The sequence below is a fragment of the Cucumis sativus genome, chromosome 1 (genome assembly GCF_000004075.3).
Source record: "Cucumis sativus cultivar 9930 chromosome 1, Cucumber_9930_V3, whole genome shotgun sequence".
Taxonomy (NCBI): domain Eukaryota; kingdom Viridiplantae; phylum Streptophyta; class Magnoliopsida; order Cucurbitales; family Cucurbitaceae; genus Cucumis; species Cucumis sativus.
Window position 1 is genome coordinate 18,627,907 of NC_026655.2, and position 20,640 is coordinate 18,648,546.

The window sequence follows — 20,640 nt, forward strand, 5'->3', positions numbered from 1 at the left end:
AATTAGCTCATACCCCACATAATCAAGGAAGCAATATAAGTGATTAATCAAATTAAATAAAGACTGCATCAAACTTTTGACCTTACTCTTGTCATATCAACACGGTCTTCCAATTCCACACGCATTACTTCCTCCTTGTTTCTCAAGCTCCTACAGAAATTTCCAACCAATACCCATAACATTATTGTTAATTATATTATGCTTATTGCCGGCTATTAGCATTATAAATACCCCTAAGTTATCCCTTTCGTTTTTGTTAACGAACAAACTCCTACAACAACAACAACCAAGAGCAAGAGCAAGAAGAAGAAGAAAAAAAAGTCAAATCAGTTGAGGAAAAAATAAAAAAATGGAGGCGATTAGCTTATTGGGTCGGCTGAGGAAGGCGGTGAAGAAGATTAGATTCATGATGAATTTTAGCATTCAAAGATGGCGGTTAGCGGCGATGTTAGGCCGGACTTCGTCGAGAAATCTCCGTCTTAGCTTCACCGAACGTCCGGGATTAAAGGCTTGTTCGGAAGATATTATTATGGAAGAAGAACAGTCGGTTTCTTCTTCATCTCGTGGGCTACAAAGAACCACCAGCTACGCTTCTGAAGATGACGTGGACTCCCGTGCGGAGGCTTTTATTGCTAATTTCTATCGCCAGCTCAGAATCGAACGCCAGGTGTCACTTGAGCTTCAATATTGCCGTGGAAATAGTTTTGATTAATCATCAATATAATCCCACCTATATATTATATTCTTCTCCAATTTGGTGAGGCAGATTCAATTCGATTAGTTCAAGAAGATTTGAATTTGAAGATGGGGTTACTGGGAATGATGATCCATTTGATGAATATTCATAATGGCTAAATTAATTAGCCTTGCATTTGGAGTAGTATTTGAATTTCTTGTTGTGAAAATTCAATTATTGTGTGCTTTGATTAATTATCTTTTTTGGCTCTCAACAACAAGATGTCCCACTTGCTTTCATTGGATGACAAATTGAAGGCAATAATCGGGATAATTAGGATAATTTGGTTTTGAAATTTCAAGAATTTTGTTCTATTTTTTTCTTTTTTTAGTGAAAATAATGGAAAATACAATGATTTATTTATTCTTTATAATGTAATTACTTATTAATTGAAATTTCTCTTTCCTGTATATATTATATTGGTTGGTTCATTTGTAATGTAAATTGAATAAAGTGTCAACATCTCAATTTCTTGAAAATGCCTATAGATAAATGTCCCAATGAACCTTGTGAATAATATAACCAATCCAATATACTATGTTATGCTTTAAGAAGTCTTAATGTACATATGAAGCATTAATAATTTTTTAAACAATTAGTCTAAATCGACTTCAATTTTAGTCAGGGATATAAATTGAGATTATTTTAACTAGATATTTTGAAAAATAATATTTATTAGGCAAAAAAATAATCTATAGACATAAAATTTGAAGGTTGTATTGTATTTACCAACTTGAAAATTTCAAAATTTAAACAGATTTGAGAAATGTATTTTAAAAGCATTAAGATGGCAGAAAATCGTAAGGTTTCATATGTATATATATTATTTACATAACGCGTGTCTTTTTCTTGTAGTCTTTTTGACAAAGGATGGTATGAGTTGGAAAATATTTGTGCGTTACGCGTATTAATTATTGTTCCTTCAAATGTGAAGCTTAATGATTAAGAAAACAACATATAGCAAATGTGAATTACATTATTCTTACTAGAGGAAGAAATTTAAATAATAATAATTCTTCATACAGATTTTAGATAAATGTAATTTGTGGAATTCAAGTTTGTGTATTAGTTTATAAAATAGTTTATACACTCTCTAATATTTACTTATTTGATACTTTATCTTGAATATAAAGTAAATTTTTAAAAATGTTTTGTTTGTTGTCAGCCCATTTGAATTTCAATTTTTTAGAATTAAAAAAAATGATATTTCAAGCCTTTAATATTTTATAAGATGGTAATTTCAGTATTGGATGTTTTGTGAGTTTTTAAAAGTTTCAGTATCGAATTCTTTAAAGCTTTAATTTTTTCTTTAACCCAAGATATCTAAATGAATGTGAAGTTTCTGTTTAAAGAAAATTTTTATGGGCTTTAGGTGGAGATTAATCTCATTTGCTTGTTGGACTTAAACTTGAAGTCCATGTGTTTATTAGACTTGGACTTGAAATCCATGTGTTTATTGAATTTGAACTTGAGTCCATATATTGACTGAATTTGGACTTGTGAACTCACATGCTCGTTGGACTTGAGCTTGAGCTTATTATCAGTTTCTCTATTCGAGACTTGAATGTATTGAGTTAGATATGAGAAAGTTTAATTGTCAAAACTCAATCAAATTATAATTGTTGGTGAAATTTAATTAATCTAATAATAAATTGTAGTTAATCACCAAAAAGTCCCAAAAATTCAAGAAATTATGTTTAATCGTCATTTATAAAAAGGTTTCATTTAGATAAATAATCTCATTGCAATTAATGCCAAATCATCACATTCATTCATTTCTAATTACATTACTTAATTTCAAAATGTTCAAACTAAAACAACAGAGTTGATACCTCCTGTATTTTTAAGGATATATTTGGTTGAGATTTTAAGGTGTTTAATTTTATCAAAACATTGTTTGGTTGAGATTCTAAAGTGTTTAATTTTATCAAAAACATTATTTTGAAAAAAATGACAAATTAAAATAATGTATTTTTTAAAAGTTCATTTATAAAATAATCTATTTTCGAAAAATCTTTAAAAACCAAATTCACACACATATATATAAACACTTATAAAAAAATATAACCAAATATTAAGTGTTTAAATTTTAAACTCATTTTCAAAAAAATGTTCAAAAGAAAATGTGTTATTGAAAAACATTTTGTTATTAATTCAATTCAAACAGACTCTTAATTGTTTGGTCACATTTTATGCCGTAGAAAGATGAGAAGAATATAAAATAAGTGCACTCTAAGATGTACTTAAAAAATAAAATTTCGTAAGAAAAGTACTCTCACTTCAATCAACATGACTATATGTTCATATCATGGTCATCTCCCCACCTTCAAAAAAAAAAAATTTCAAAATGTCGATGGAAATACTAAACTTTGTGGGTCATATCAATTTAAACCCTATTAAATCTTGAACTTTGGGATTGTCCCAATTTAAACCCCAAATTAAGTTATATCAAATTATACCATGAGATTTTATAAGTGTATCAATTTAAACTTTCAACTTTCATAAATGTACTCAAATAAAACACATATATGGAGGGTTTGTTTTTATTTTTCTCTCTACTTATGCTTTAAGTTTTTTCTTGTTCTTTTTTTGACTCTATTGTAATTTGGGAGTTTAAATTGATAAAATTATGAAAGTTAAAAGTTTAAATTTATACACTTGTGAAAATTCATCGCCTAATTTGATATTACTATTAGTTTGAGGTTTAAATTAATTTTTTTAATATATTTTATTTAAAGTGAGCAATGGAAGAAATATTGTAGGAAATTGCTTTAAATGACAAAACTATTGAAATTACTACCGGATAAAAAAGATACTACAACGACATTTAAAATATGTCATTGTCAACATTCATGAAATTTAATTATTTACGGTTACTGCATCGCATGTAAAAGTAGGAAATGGACGAAAAATAAGTCACAAGAAAAAGTTACAATTGAAATATATTATAAATCATAACATTTTATTGTACAAAATATATAAACCTTGATAAATAGATGGTGTAAGATTCAAGCACAGATAGAATGGAGTTGAAACTCATACTACAAACATAGTTCATTTCTTAGAATGTTCAATTTTGAAATACGTCAATAATTAAGTTGTCTAAATTAACTAAACTTAAAGAGAGTTTAAATTTAAGTATATGCGTTCTAGAGTAGATCAAAACCCAAATAATCACATTGTATATCTTGTAATTTCAATTGCTTAAAAAATGTATGTGTGTGTTTTTTAAAACTCTGGGGGGCATTACTGATATTTTCAATATTAATGCTTGGGTTGGACGTTCTCTCTTATCATTTTTGCAAATTGAAAATATATAAAGGTATAGCTTGAAGTAGGGATGTACAACGGTTCATCATTATCAGCTCAAAATTCAAGAACTTAATTAGTTTTGAAGTAAAACGATTCAATTTTTATTGTGAATCAAAACATTGTATACATTCTAATTTAACATCTTTTGATCCATGATTGAAGAATCTTCTTGTGTATAATTTGAAAAGAATTAACCAAAAAAATGAAAAACAAAAGTTATTTAATCGATTAAATTCACCTATGCGTCGTCAATATGGTATAGTTTCGATTGCTTCAAATTCGCAGTGACATTGAAATACTTCAAAGTACGAATCCATTTCTCCTGATTCTTCAACAGATGAACGGCGATTGTCTCCGGCCAAAGCTCGTGAGTACATCCCGTCCACGGCTCCGGATAATTGTACATCGACCACTTCGCATTGAACCGATTCTTCGCACGCCGCCCCTCTCTAATCCAGTCCCCAAATACTTTGTCCTCTGGCCCTTCCAAATGCTTCTTCGGAATCTCCGATTCTCTGATCCACTCCGCCAAATCCCATGATATCAAATATCCCATTCCCGACATGTAATGAACGAATGGATCCATACTCGGACAAGGAATTACATATCCGTAGTACAGATCTTCTCTCGGAAGTGGCCGGAGCGATTCCACCAAGCTGTTTAGTCTAATGTAAGTATCGTCGTCGGCTTTCATCACATAGTGATACGGCGGATAAGAACCCCCGCCGTCGCTGTTGTTGAAGATCTCCGGTAGACTGGAGAAGTAGGTGTAGGTTTTGCCTTTGTTCATATTCTCTTTGCAATTAAGGATAATAATGTCGTCGTACCGCATAATTTCCAAGGCGACGAGAATTCTCTGATCCTCTTTTGTTAAATTGCAGAAGACGAATTTCACGTCGATTTTAGCGCCGGAAAAGGATTGCGTGCCGTAAATTAAGCGGAGGAAGTGACGGCGATTGTACTGATCGGGAAGAGTGAGAATGCCGATGAGAATACGAATATCGGTGTGGTTGGAAACAGAGGAAGAATTTACAAGAGAGGAGTTAAAGGAAGTAGTGGCGGCGACGCCGGAGCATTGGCCAAATTTCAAAAGAGTGTCGAAACGAACTTCGTTAATGGAGGCTAAAACGCAGAGGAAAAGAATGAAGAAGAATGAAAGAAGAACAAAACGACGTCGGTTGGACTTGTTGGGGGATCTGGTAACGTCCATTTGAAAGAAATGTAAAGAGGGAAATGAATTAAGCATTTTGGGAATTGAAGAATGTAATTATTAAGAAGAAAGAAAGAGGCGTTAGTTAATAAGATATCTTATAATGAAAGCATTTAAGTTGTCAATCTCGTGGTTTTAGGACTAACTCTTTTTTGACTTCTTCATATATAAGAAAAGGGAAAATCAAACCAAAACACTTCATACTTCAAGATAACAATACCAAACTTTTTATATAAGAAATTTTAAATTTAATATCTCGAAGTTAATTTTAAAATATGATTAAATAACAATTACAATGAGGATTTTAGAAAGACAAACGTTATAATTTGGTGGCTTAATTTGAAGGCATTGTTGTTTTTGCATATTAAAAGGCAGAAAGTTCGGGGAAGGAAAGAAGCAATGTGGGTGTGGAAGAAAGCGTGAGTGTAGTGGCAAAGTGGAGCGGTGGTAAATGCAAAAATGCTTTTAGATGTGTAAAGTGCTTTTGGTCAAATAAAGGTTTCGTAATTTAGGCACTTTTGCACTTAGCCGTATTATTAAATCATATTTTTTTTAAAAAAAAATTAACGCCAACTTATTTATAAAGTAAGCAACATAGTTGACTCTTCTTCATTTCATATGCCATTGATTTCACAACCATTGTTTAATACGTAATTTTTAGCACTTACGAGGATTGTTGTTTAAAATGTTTCCCACTACTTTATATTAATTTTACGTTCATACTTCATTTATATTTACACACTATTTTTTTTCTTATTCAGATAATGAGTTAGTACTTGTATTTTAGTTATAATGATATATTTTGAGATTTTATTTTTCAAAGTTTTAGAAGAAATTAGACTAATCATAAAATTTGGGAGGAAAAGCTTGGATTTGACGCTTTGCTAGGTATCTCAACGGCTGCAAGCTATAAATCATTTAGCATAGACTTAAAGAGCCTCTCCTCAAGTTTATCATACATATATACAAAACTCAAATAATATCAATTTTAGAAATTACTCAATGGTAAAATTGTTTCTCAATCGCACTCCTTACAAAACTCAAATAAGCTCGTTTGACAAAAACTTAAAAGTGAGAATCCTAACTTTGCTTTATGTGGTTGGTCAAAGTATACATTTTCAGTACTAATTCAAGCAACGATGTGTACGTAGTTGACTCAACACCGCACTAATGGAAGTACGAGTATTCTCACATAGGTTAACTAAAAAAAAAGAGCAAATCGAAGAAGCGGATCGACACAAAGTCCACAAAAGGCATGTGTTGTGCACGGAAATTTTCTCCACGAACAATTCACGTGCTATTTTATTCATTGTGATGGAGAGAATAAAGATTTGAATTTCGTAGTTTTGTTACTTTGATTAAGCTAAATTGTTAAGTTAAGTCAATCAGTATAGCAAACTTTAATATATTATGAAACAGAGAATGACGAAACATTAATGGAGAGGAATTTTAATAAGGTGCTTCCAATAAATCTAAAATGTTGTTCTTTAAAAACTTATTTTCACTAAAATTGATTAAATAATAAATAATAAAAGCAATTTTATAAGTGAATATATTTAAAAAGACCAATAAACTAATATTAAAAACTAAAATTGATATTTATTAAAAATATAGAAACTAAAAAGTTACAAATATGTAGACTAAAATTTATAAAGGAAAAAAAAAACTTAAAAATATGGGAAGGAGGAAATAAAGGAAAGGAAACCTGAGCCGCCATCACCTTCTCCATTTCAAAGCTAATCACCACCGCCAGAATATCACTAACAATGCTAAATTAAAAACGTCCAACTCAGCACTTTGCGTTCCCTAAGAACCAATCAGTACCTAAATAAGTGCAACGTGGCACTGTAGTGGCGAAGCAATCAATACTCAAAATTGGACGAGCGCCAACCTGGCATCCTCCTCGTCGCCCATTGCTTGATACCTCATATTCTCTAGGGCTTTCAGGACTCTGGCCTTGTCGGCGATTCCTGCTCCGAAACCCTTTTCGATTAATTCGCGGCAGGTATCTCATTTTTCTTTACTATTTCCCCATGTAATTCCTGTTTATTCAATCGCCCTTTAACCGACTAATTCTTCATTTCTTTTAACCTAGAACTTTACCTTGCGTTTTGCCGCATTACTCTTCTTTTTAGGTTAAGGCGATTCTCTTTTTTGTTTGATCTTCATCCTCTTAATGTTTTCTAATTTGCATAAATCATTCGATCTCATTTTAGCGAAATAAGCCGTACAATCCTAAACCGGTCAACGTCCAAATGGGGATTTTAGTTCCATTTCTGTGTGAAATGAAATGGATTCAAAGGTTTCAGAATATATTGATTACCTTCTCGAATTTCCTTGTTAACTTATGAATCAAAGTAGGAAAAGCCTCCTAAGAAATAGGTTAATCAACTGAGATTCAAAGGTTACTTTCTGATGTGCATTGCTTGAATGGAAAGATTTTCCACCTACTTGTATGTTGTGGTTTGTTGGGTTTGTAATGTAGGCTTCCAAAAAGATGTTGTCTCAAGGAACTTCTTTAAAAATATTTAGGCCCTTGCTCAAGTAGGCTTAGAGAGCTAGCCAATTTTTTTTTATCAGAAAATGATGTGAGACCCTGAGTCTTTCTTCCTCAGCTTGTTGATTCCTTATGTTGCTATTCTACACAGTTAATGCTTTATGCATGAAACGTCTAGTGATCAAACTTTGTTGTTTTCTACTTGAGGAAATGAAAATATAGAATGGAAGTTTAACATCTGTAATTATTATAAACTTATAACAAAATTTGATCCATATGTTACATATATCAGTAGCTCATTGCCATATGCAAACTAGTACAACTTTTATTCCACTTATATGGGGTTTCTTTTATTTCTAAGAGGTCCATACTTGGAGGAAATTTGGACTTTGGGTTTTGGGTTTCCTTTTTATGTTCTTTTAATGTTTTTTTTGCGATATCAATTTTGATTGACATTGGGATTTTTTCCTCGTTTCTCCCCTAAAATCTATGCTTGGCCTAAGTATGGTACCGAAACATACCTTTAATTGTTTTCTTTCTAAATATGTTTTCCAGGAACGTACGAACTTTGACTATTTCGTGGAATCATGGGCAGTTCTCCACCGCCGTTTTCAGATATTGGCAAAAAGGCCAGAGGTACATATGTTATCTATTCTCCCTGTGTATCTGAGATGCGTATTTTGACTTGTTTCTTTTCTATTTCCTTAATTAATTTTCTCTTAATAGGCGGTTTGCAACAATTTTGGTATTCCATGTTATTCACAAAGAAAATGTTTTATCGGTTCTTCAAATCTCGCATGAGTCATGAGTCATGAGTCATGACACTAATGACTGGTCTTTCCTATTAGCACGTGTACCCATTTATTCTTTTATTCTCTATGAAAATTGCGATAGGCTTAGCCTCAATTTATTTTCAAGCAGAGGGAGAATTCGAGAGCTCCCCTTCCTCTTCAAGATCTCATATAGAAAGCAATTTCAAGTAATTTATACAAAACAGTTAATCCCACTCTCAAACCCAAAGCATTTACATACCTCACCTCACCTCACCTCACGCCTCTCTGACTAACAATACTCCATAGGGCCCAAACAATCTACATATTTTCCTCACACGTGTTTTCATCCCTTCTTTTCGTAGGCATGCATACATACACTATAGTAATTTGGACATTATCTGTTTTTAGTGTGTGTGTGTATAGATTAAAATACCATAATTATATTACACATTTTCCTCACACGTGTTTTCACCCCTTCTTTTTGTAGGCATGCATACATACACTATAGTAATTTGGGACCCATATGTTTTTAGTGTGTGTATGTATTAAAATACCGTAATTATATGCTATAATTTTATTTGATGTTAATCTTGGATTTGTACGTGGTGCTCTAACTTGGCATAGTTGTAATTTCCAAAAGCTTATTTTCACTTTGATGGTGAACTTGCAGACCTCTTAACCAAAGACTACAACTTTGATCACAAGTTTACCCTGTTGCTGCCGAACTCCGATGGAATGGTATTTCTTGTTTCTAATTCATTAGATTCTTTCTTGTGATTAAATGGTCTTCCCTATTCCAACACTTCAAACGTGGTATCTGGTTTTACTCTTACAATGGTATTGATATGCTCTGTAACTTTGAAACTTTCAAGCTAATTGTCCTTGTTTTGGTTGACTATAACTCTTTTTTGTGAGTTTGCGACTGATGGTAGTTTAGTAGTTTACTGATTTCATCTATGCTTCTCGAGTGTATAGATATTAAGTTAACCAAGCAAACATGTCAAATTTATGATAACTTGTCCGTTTGTTCTCTGTGTGCCTATGTTTCCTAGCCTTATTAACTCGTTAGAATAAATTCTATTAAGTGCTTATTGGAGTTTTACCCTTCATCAATATCAAGCATGGAAAACTTTCATGGATTGGTTTCATGATCAGGAGTTCCATTGTTCTCTGTATCTACGTTCATGCTACTACCATTTAGTACTGTTAAGGTGCAGCCGAGTGCTTGCCTGAGACAAGAGGCGAGGCCTTAACGCTTGCAAGTACCGAAGGCGAGCACCTTTAGCAAGGCACTCGCCTTTTGCACCTTTCAGTCGCCTTGAACATACATTAAAGGTGATCAGGCGCTTGCCTTGTTCAATTGCTTAAACTTCTTTTTAGGGAAAAAAAAAAATCTTATCCAATAGGATTAAAAGGAAGTATCAAAGTTTGTAAAGGTAGAATAAAGAAAAATCAAAGAAACAAAGGAGAATTAAAAAAGAAAAAGAATCAAGTAGAAACAAAATCATTTTTATTTCTATATCTTTTTTCAAATATTTTTTTCCTCAAGATTATTTGAGTTAATTTCTTTCTAATCATATATTTTTTATTTATATTATTATATATTATTTTATTAACTGCAACTCGCTTCAAGCAGGCGATGCCTTTTTGTTGCCTCTTGCCTTCGGGCGATTAAAAAGTTTGTTGCCTTAGAGTGGGCCTTGCGTTTTGAAAACACTGCTACCATTGTTCTGGTGTTTTGGATCTTTTAGCCTATAAAGTCATCATTCTTCCTCTTTTCTTTCGGCAACTTATGTTAGAAATATTAGTTAATTGAGATCGACTGATAATTTCTTTGACACAATTGCTTTAGCACTATCAGATTTTGTTTTTGCCTTTTTATTTCTTATTCCATATTTAGAACTAAATACAGGAAATAGTGTACCTGTTGAATATTTAGACAAAACTTCATTCCAGAATAGGCTTCTATCCCATCTATTCTCATTCTTTTATATTTATCTAGTTTTCCTTTGTTTTAATTTAATTTTTCGGATCATTTACACTACTGATCCCTGTGGTGCTCTCTTTTCATCGGTATCCATCCAAAATTTGAAGGATATTTGTGCCTGACGACAAGATTTGGCTTTCTTTCTAAATGCAATTTTAGCTTTTTGCTAGCCAAATTTTGCAGACCTAATCTTCCCAAATTGAATTACATAATGCAGGGACTAACTGCAACCGGTTTGAAGCGGGATCAAATTTTTATTGGTGATATCAGTACCCTGTACAAGAGTGGAAAGACAACCGTCGATGTGAAAATTGATACGTATTCAAACGTAATGGCTAACATCTTGTCCTTGTGACTATTTTTTAAACTTTTGTTGTTGGATTATGCTCTGGTTTTTCTTTTCCTTTTATACTTAAAAATGATTGTCAAGTTCTAAGCCAAAGGGCAACGATAGTTTTACCAAATTTAACATTTTCCAGGTTTCTACAAAAGTGACCGTGACTGATATTTTACCAACTACCAAGGCCACGCTTAGCTTCAGAGTACCTGATCACAAGTCGGGCAAGGTTCGTGAAGTGTATGGATATTTTTTTTTCCTAATCAAAGAAGGAAATCATCACCATGGATGTTCAAATTTGAGAAATTTTGAAATCAGCTGGACAATCTCTGATTATGTAGTGGAAGCAAATTAAATCCTAGACTGCAATAGCTTTTACATCTCCATGTTTGCATTTTTGTAACATAATGACCTGGTGCTTGTAGATTAAACTATTTGATTAACTATTGCATGAAATAAATATTTGAAAATAATTTGAAAGTTGACCAATTGTTATAAACCAGTTCACTATAATAGAAGCGCGTAAAAAAATGAATAGTTTGCAAGTATTTCCTTGCATTACTAATAGATATTTTCTTTTCAATTGGTGGTTTGGGAAACGGAAACCAAACCTATATGGATTATAAAATATCACCTTAAGTAGCAGTTTCAGATGAAAACACCCTTCATTGCATGTAGTTCTGGTGTAACAGGACCAGTATTGGTTTCTTGAGTTCCTGATACTCACTGATCATTGAAATTCTCCATTTACATATCAGTCTAACTTAAATTCAATTAGTGTAATATGGTGTTATTGTTTTTCGGTTCCAAACAGGATTTAGACATGTTGGCTGAGCTTGCGTCTCATTGACTATATTTTTTCTGCATATGATCTCTGTTATTGGAATTATCTGATTTATTGACTGGAAACGGAATACTAGCTGGAGTTTCATGATAATGACTTTATTTATGGCATTCTACAGCTGGACGTTCAGTACTTCCACCCTCATGCAGCTATTGATTCCAGTATTGGTCTCCACCCTAGTCCACTTTTGGAATTTTCAGCTGCAATCGGTAGCAAGAATTGTAGTTTAGGTGGTGATGTGGGATTTGATACTACTTCTGCTTCATTCACAAAATACAATGCCGGAATCAGCTTGAATAAGTCAGACTTTTCTGCGGCTCTTATGCTGTAAGTTCTGCTTGATCACTAATTATGGCTCGAACAAACTAGTTAATCCTTGGTAACTCACTTTGGGGGCTCAGCTTGAATTTGATTTCATTTATTTAATTCTATCTGGCTTTTGCTATTGAACTAAAAATTAAGCAATGTTGATGCAGAACTGACAAAGGACAGGCTCTGAAGGCATCTTATGTTCATTCATTGGATCCTCTTAATGAGACTATGGTAGCCGCTGAAATGACTCACAAGTTCTCCACCTCTGAAAACTCCTTTACCATTGGAAGTTCTCATGTTCTGGATCCAGTTACGCTCATGAAAACACGATTCTCCGACAAAGGAAAAGCTGCTATGCTTTTCCAGCGACAATGGAGGCCAAAATCTTTGGTGACTCTGTCAGCTGAGTACGACTCAAAAGCTATTGATTCATCTCCCAAGATAGGCCTTGCTATTGCTCTGAAGCCTTGAGATCTAAAGAACCATTCAAGTGAAATTGAACATCCATATCCATAACTTTGGTGTCGTTATAATTTCCCCCAAAAGTATTCAATATTCATTGTGGAATTTCACAGTTTATGTTTGGAAGAGGAGGTTTTCTTCCATGTAATTCATGAGATATTATTTCGAGGCACAACTAGGATTAGAGGAACCAATTTTGGAAAAAGAAAAAAAAAAAAAAAGGGAATATTGAGGAGCAACATTTTGCTTGCTAAGCCCATGTTGCCATTCACTTTGATATCACATAAGTGGTAAAGAGAGCGACAGTTCTCTCCAGCTTCAGGTTGCTTTCAAAACCATGAAATTTCATTTGGTTTTTGTATTATTCTTGTATCGTTCAAATTTTCATTTTTTAATGTCGGGAATAATGTGAACATCCAATGGGTTCATCATCCACTTCTTCCTTCTCATAATTGTGCTCTACTCCACACATCACTATGGATGTTTTTCTTGGTCTCCACCATCCAAGTTCATAGTTCCATAGTATGGTGGGGTAAAAATTAATAAAAGAATCTTGTTATATTACTTTTTGCACACATAATAACAGTGAGCAATATTTAACTTACTCAACTAGGTTGGCACCCTCTTCTCCTTTCCTTTGTGGATTTTCTCAGTACTATTCATCGAATTGTTGGACTTGGTCAAGGAGTTTATATACATCCTCAAATACTGCCAAATAGTGCTCCCCATTGTGTCTTGCTTCTGCAGTGATTTTCTCTTCCCTTTCTTTGGAGGATTGTGTATTTGTTTTTTGTTTTTCCCAAACACACAAGTGAAAATAAATAGAAATTATTAGGAGAGTGAAATTGTGGATACAAACCTAAGCAGTGTTTTGGCCTATAAGGGAATTGCAATGTTATATAATCTAAAATTTATGTTCGGATGGAGTGTTTTGATCATAAAGAGTCACTAAACTCATTTTCTCTTCCCTTTCTTTGGAGGATTGTGTATTTGTTTTTTGTTTTTCCCAAACACACAAGTGAAAATAAATAGAAATTATTAGGAGAGTGAAATTGTTGATACAAACCTAAGCAGTGTTTTGGCCTATAAGGGAATTGCAATGTTATATAATCTAAAATTTATGTTCGGATGGAGTGTTTTGATCATAAAGAGTCACTAAACTCATTTCGTTCCACAACTTTTAAGTAAATCTTATTTTTCATCGTTTTTCAAGATATATGATTCTATTTTTGCTAACACATATTTTGATACCTATCTAATTTTTAATAATCTTGATTAGATCCCAAAGTTATGTGATATGTAACTTTTCAGAAAAAACGCTTGCTGAATTAAACTTGTTTAAACTGACAAATCTGAGTTATGAGTTTTAATTGGTTTGTTTTAGTTTTAGAATATAGAAAGTGTTGTAATCCCACATAAAATGGAGACAAATTAGGGGGTGATGAAGTTGGTTGGAAGATGAGTTTTGATTGGTTGAAAATTGAAACAAGAAAGCAGTAGGGAATCGAATCGAGAGAGAGAGAAGTGAATAAAGTAGAGAGTGTGTTGTAGTTGTAGTGTTAGTGTAGGCATGGAAGAAGCTAGAGATTAGGGAAGAAGGACCATTCGCAACTCTTCTGCTTCTGCTTCTGCTTCCTAATAACATTAATAGAGACAGAGATAGAGATAGAGAGAGGCATTATTATTGAGAAAGATTCTCTGTATTTGTTTATTTTTCTGTCCTATGAAGCTGTGGCCTATCACTTTGTTTTGTTTGTTTCTTGTGGAGTTTACGTGTGTTTATGTATTTGACGTGGTGGGTAAGTTAAAGTTAAAGGTAAAAAAAGGGGGATTACTTGTTCCTAAATTACAAAAGCCCCTAAAAAGGGTTACTCTGTTCCATTGCACACCTCTGTCATCTGACCACTTTTCTTATCAATAAAACCTGAAAAACTCAGTGAAATAGAAAAGAGAGAGAGAGAGAGAGAGAGAGAGATATGTGATTTTTGGATTTTGGGTCGAAACCCAAAATGAATGAATGATTCGGATCTTTGCTATTTGCTTTGAACAGAGAGCTCTTCTCTTTTCTCAGAACTCTGTGGCTTTGGCAGTGGCAGTGGTGGCAGAGGAAGAGAAACAGCAAAGGGTTCATCATTTAAACCAATGAAATTAATGTTAATCATCATTTCTCTTCTTTATTTGAAATCAACACAATAAAAACAAAAATGACGACACCATATTATTTATACAGATTTGATTCCCCCCATCAGTTGCGTTGTGTGTCACCCTCTGCCTCTCACCTCCTTCACCTTCTATTCATCTATTTCTTCTTTTCTTTTCTTTTCATCCATTCAATTCAATTTCAATTTTTTATTTCATTTATCTAACCATTTTTTTTATACATAATCAATAATTATGAACATTAATGTTGAGCCCAAGTTTAGTTTCCCCATCTTTATCTATATCTATGTGATTATGAACATTAATGTCAAATTCGTATGCACTTATCTACTTTGAGTTAAAATATAAACTATAATTCATAGACACGCTAAACTAACGTGAATTTAGACTTATTTATATTTCTAATAAACTTTTAGTTTAGTAGTGAAGTTTTTGAATTTAAGCTTGTTTGTCGTATTCTTAAGTTTGTATGTACATTAAATGTCTAATAAACTTTTAAATTTTCAATACAAAAAGACTCCTAATAATAATAAATCTACTGACTCACCTCATATGTTTTTCTTTTTATTATTAGTATGTTTGATAGGTTAGTTTCAATGTACATATTTACTAAACCCTAAATTAAAAGTTTGAAAATACCAATAGCTTATTGAATACATAAAAATTCAATCTAAAACTACATTTTAAATACTTCCAATAAGTTTGAGAAGCTATTGAACACTAATTATATATATATATATATATATATATATATATATATATTAACTTTACAGCATTAAAAAAAGGCAAATAAAAAAAGATACTTACCTTCGTATAATAACTTTAACCACTGCTATAATAGCACAATATTTTTTTAGTACATAAAAGAATAAAACCACGTAACTCTTAATTATTAACACACATTATACATTAGATAAACTACATTAATTAGTTGTTGCTCATTGCTTTAGATATTAAAAACAATACGATAGTTAGTGGGTAATTAAGTATTATTCTTTGAAAATTTAAATACCCATTGAAAAAAAAATGTATTAACAAAATTTGTAATCCTCAATCTTTGACCTAACACATTTATTTTCAAATTTTTTCCATCGTTCCATACATAAATTTATTTATCTAAAAAAAAAAACCGAATTGTTTAATATTTAAAATCCACAATTTGGTGGTTATTATTTTAAATATTATTGTTATTGTGATAACACCAGGTTGATTATTTATTTGGTAATAATATGGATCTTAGGTTTAAAAAAAATAAAAAAAAATAGAGAATGAGATCGAAAGCAGAGAGAAAAGAAGAGTGTGGTAGTAACACACACATAGACTATAGTGGTTGGAGGTTTGCATTAATCAATATTGATGTTAATCCATAGTACCTAACTCTATTTAAAATTATAATTAACCCCTAAACTTTATAATATAATTAAGGTTAGAAGAAAGAGAGAGGGGAGATTAGGGCATTACACGTGGCTGTCTAGGTCATTCGGGACATCCCAACACACACATTGCCCCTTTTGGCCTTACCCCTTCTTTTCATTTCTTTATTCTTTCTTCCTTTTTAGCTTCTCCTTCTCCTTCTCCTTTTTTATTTGTCCATTTCTCTCTACTCTTTCTTTTTTATTTAACCTTAACTAATTTCTTTCATTTTATATATTATCTCTTTTAATAAATTTTGAAATTAACGCATCAAAATAAATCTAACTATTTTGTTTATATAAATAATATATAGAGAGAGGGATAGATATAAATAAGATTTGTGACCAAAATGCTAAATATAATGAAGGCATGATTAAGTAATTGATGGGGAACATAATTGGGTGCCAAAAGCCATCTATTTGACTTTGAAAAGAGGAATGAATTAATGAATGAAGATCTCAATCTTAACCCCTTTCCCCAAATGCCTTCTAAAGTTGATTCCTTATTTATCTCAACACAATCTCTAACTTACACTATGCCCCAAACATATAATATATAAACCTTTAACTAACATTATTCTCTATCTCTCATCAAAGCCACTCACTGCCCAAACCACCTTTTCAATACACTAATCATTTTCAAATAAGTGTAATACAAGCCATTTACATTTTGTATTATAATTCCATAAACATAACTTAATTATACCTCAATCTATTACTAATCACAAATTCTCTACTACAAAGTTCATGGTAATATATATATATGCCATTTTATAATTGAAAGAATAGCAAAGTTACTTATGTTCTTTCTAATTTAGATATTCTCTTGGAATTGCTTTTTGAATTTGAAAAATAAAAATAATACAAAATTTCTTTTGGACACCAAATTAATATAATTTGTTTGTTTATTTACGTTGTTTTGAAGTATAGACTAATACAATTTGTTGGTATATTCCCATTGCAACATTTAATTAACAAATATTTTTGAATTAGATGCTATTCTAGAATGAACCAAGACCATGAGGTTTCTAAAAAAGCTATATATATATATATTATAATTGAACAATAGATTTAAAATGAGTATTATTATTAGAATTCTCTTAATCATGCAAAAATATTCAAACTTTTCCTAACAATTAATTAAACCAAACCCATGATAATTCAAAATAAAAAGGACAGCTGATTTGATTTCCACTTTATGGAAGTTTGTTATACTTTCCAACATGTTGTTGGTATACTTTTATTATTTTAACATTCTACATTTCAAGAAAAAGAAAAAAAGATTGGAATATAATACTTTGCATGAATGAACAATGCCTCTTAACTTATCGAGGAGGCAAAAACATAAGATTAGTGAATATGAGAATCATTCCTTTCTCTTCCCGTGCTTCAAGAACCCAAATTCCTTTCTCTTCCTGTGCTTCAAGAACCCAAAACGTTGTAGCTAAACTCTCTTGTGTCAAAAATGTAAACCGTTTATGAATTGAAAAACGTAAAATGTTTTTTAACCTATAGTTTTTTTTTTGGGTCCTTTCATATCCCTTTATTATTATTATTTTGTAATATAGTCTCAAATATTGGATAAGGGTTAAACAAAAGAGTACTTGTGCTCAGAAATGACATGTTGGATAGTTCACATGTAGAGATTCTTAGGGACAGAGATATTTCTTTTGATTCAAACATTGTACTAACTATACATCTACATTCAAGGAAAAACAAAAAAGTAAAATCAAATAGTATTCTCAACAAAATATTAGTCTGATTTATTATAAATAAAACAAAACAAAACCCTTTTTCTTTTGTTATTTAGTAAAGGTAATACAGAATATAACACTGTGAAAACTTTCAAGTTAAATAATATATATTTATAAGATTAAACGATTTTTTTGGAAAATTATAATATAAAACAAATTAAGAGTTAAATTTATAAGAAAGGGAAATTGAGAACATTTACATATCAAATTAATTAAGAGTTGAATGAGAGATAGAGCCAAAGAATTAATTGAATTATAGCTTAGAATGTACACATATATTTTTTTATTTTTTAAAAATAAATTTAATATTTGGTTAGTTTAAAAAGTATTTCAAATTTTTTTTTTAAAGAAAAACAAAAATAAAATCTAAAAAATTGGGAAGGAAAAGAAAGGGACCCATCTATGATCTCTACCTATCAAAACTCCAAAAACCCTTTTTGTTTTTCCCCTCTTCTGTTGCTGTTTTCATCTGTACTTTCTTCCACTTCCTCTCTCTCTCTCTCTCTCTGCCATTGCCATTGCCATTGCGATTGCCATTGCCAGCCAATTCCCCACATCCTCCACTCATTCTCTCTCTAAACCCCCTCCCTTTCTCTCTCCTCTATAAATTTCTTTACCCTTTTCTTTTCTTACTCAACCACCCTTTCTTCTTTCTTCTTCTTCTTCTCACTCAACTATGAAGGAATACTGGTCTTCTCTGGCTTCCCTTCTTGGCGTTTTAGCCTTCTGTCAAACTCTTCTTCAAGCAATTTTCCCGCCAGAGCTCCGTTTCGCCGCCGTCAAACTCTTTAACCAACTCTTCCGTTGCTTCTCCTCCTACGTCTACTTCGACATCACTGAAATCGACGGCGTCAACACCAACGAACTCTACAACGCCGTACAACTCTACTTAAGCTCTTCTGTTTCTATCTCCGGTAATCGCTTGAGTCTCACGCGCGCTCTCAATTCCAGCGCTATCACTTTCGGTCTCTCCAACAATGACTGCATCCTCGACTCCTTTAATGGCGTCACTGTCCAATGGGAACACATCGTCACTCAGAGACAAGCTCAAGGTTATCTGTGGCGTCCTCTGCCGGAGGAGAAACGGGGTTTTACTCTACGAATCAAGAAGAAAGATAAGCCCTTGATTTTGGATTCCTATCTTGATTTCGTTATGGATAAAGCTGAAGAAATCCGTCGTAAGAATCAAGAACGGCTTCTATACACGAATTCGCGAGGTGGGTCGTTGGATTCGAGGGGGCATCCATGGGAGTCGGTGCCATTTAAACATCCTAGCACATTTGATACATTGGCCATGGACCCACTTAAGAAGCAACAGATTATGGAAGATCTTCGAGATTTCGCCAACGGCCAAAGATTCTACCAACAGACAGGACGAGCATGGAAAAGGGGTTACCTACTATACGGCCCTCCAGGAACAGGTAAATCGAGTATGATCGCTGCAATGGCCAATTTTCTTGGTTACGACATTTACGATCTTGAACTTACTGAAGTTCATAACAATTCTGAACTCCGGAAACTCCTTATGAAAACAACTTCTAAATCGATAATCGTCATCGAAGACATTGATTGCTCCATCAATCTCACTGATCGGAAGAAGAAGAGTCCTGTTTCCGGGATGAGAAGTTACTACGATTTGCCGGATTTCCGATGCGGCGGAGGCAACGGTGGTGGATATGGTTCAATTTCCGGCGATGACGGAGGTGGTAATTCGATTACTCTCTCTGGGTTACTCAATTTCACCGATGGGTTATGGTCTTGCTGTGGTAGTGAGAGGATTTTCGTATTCACAACGAATCACATTGAGAAACTTGACTCTGCATTGCTTCGAAGTGGGAGAATGGATATGCATATATTCATGAGTTACTGTTCCTTCTCTGCATTGAAAATACTTCTGAAAAATTACTTAAATTACGAAGAAGACGACCTAGACTCCATTGTTTTGAACGAAATCAAAGACGTGATCGACAAGGCGAAGATGACGCCGGCGGATGTGAGTGAGCTTCTTATAAAGAATCGTCGATGTAAAAACAGAGCAGTGACCGAGCTGTTAGAGACATTGAAATCAAAAGCAGAAAAAAATGAGAAAAATAGTGGAGAATTAAGGAAAAAAGAAATGGGTTTAGAGGAAGAAGAAGAACAAGAGAAGAGAACTTTGGATAGTCCCAAAGAAGGGTCTGAATTTGAGGAAGAAGAAGAAGATTGCAGGAAAGAAACAGAAGAAGAAGAAGATGATGATCATGAAAAAAACAACAATTTCATTCAGTAATAAAAATTGGTAAAATTCACTTTCTATTTTCCTCCCTTTTTTCTTCCTTTTTGTGACTGAAAAGAAGTGAAAAGTTCAAAAGAAAAAAGGATTTTTTCTTTTCTTTTACTGTGGAGAGAAAAATCAAGATCTATGAAATCAATTTGGATCCAATCCTAATTAACATGCTTACAAGATCTATTAAATAATGAAATTTATATTACGTCATCATTTATATATGAATATATATAATGCAATTTTGATAAATGGATATTGCTCAATGAGTTGGTTTTTGGTGTTAAATTTGTTTGCTAGTTTATGTAATTTGCCACTAAAGACTCTAGAGGAAAGGCATTGGAAGTTTGTGATTTAACACATGGATCCCAATGCAAATATGAGAAGTGGGGGGTCTCAATAATTAATACTCTTTTGTAATTTGTGCCCATATGATTGAGAATAAATGTTGAATTTTTTTTAAAACAAACAAATTTTTATTACAAATAACTACATAATCAGTGAGTGAGTTGGTTATTATAATTTGAAGAAATTTGTATCTACAATTTGCTCCTTTAATTATTGGGTTAATGCATAATGAT

General features: G+C 32.4%; 4 protein-coding genes across 4 annotated transcripts; 3 read left to right on the forward strand and 1 right to left on the reverse strand.

The window, feature by feature from the left end:
• The first annotated feature begins 349 nt into the window (after positions 1–349).
• On the forward strand, positions 350–712 carry LOC101218317 (hypothetical protein). The gene has a single exon (XM_011650195.1). The coding sequence runs from the start codon at positions 350–352 to the stop codon at positions 710–712; it is 363 nt and encodes a 120-aa protein (XP_011648497.1).
• Positions 713–4,094: 3,382 nt separating this feature from the next.
• LOC101209952 (hydroxyproline O-galactosyltransferase GALT3) lies at positions 4,095–5,415 on the reverse strand. The gene has a single exon (XM_004146314.3). The coding sequence runs from the start codon at positions 5,292–5,294 to the stop codon at positions 4,287–4,289; it is 1,008 nt and encodes a 335-aa protein (XP_004146362.2). The 5' UTR covers positions 5,295–5,415; the 3' UTR covers positions 4,095–4,286.
• A 1,693-nt stretch (positions 5,416–7,108) lies between these two features.
• LOC101218557 (mitochondrial outer membrane protein porin 4) lies at positions 7,109–13,031 on the forward strand. The gene is made up of 7 exons (XM_004146265.3): positions 7,109–7,263; positions 8,311–8,391; positions 9,199–9,266; positions 10,733–10,843; positions 10,995–11,081; positions 11,815–12,023; positions 12,173–13,031. The coding sequence occupies exons 2-7, from the start codon at positions 8,343–8,345 to the stop codon at positions 12,477–12,479; spliced, it is 831 nt and encodes a 276-aa protein (XP_004146313.1). The 5' UTR covers positions 7,109–7,263; positions 8,311–8,342; the 3' UTR covers positions 12,480–13,031.
• A 5,213-nt stretch (positions 13,032–18,244) lies between these two features.
• Positions 18,245–20,283, forward strand: LOC101218790 (AAA-ATPase At5g57480). Its single transcript, XM_004146266.3, has one exon. It carries the CDS (start codon positions 18,473–18,475, stop codon positions 20,063–20,065), a length of 1,593 nt encoding a protein of 530 aa, XP_004146314.3. The 5' UTR covers positions 18,245–18,472; the 3' UTR covers positions 20,066–20,283.
• Positions 20,284–20,640: the final 357 nt, after the last annotated feature.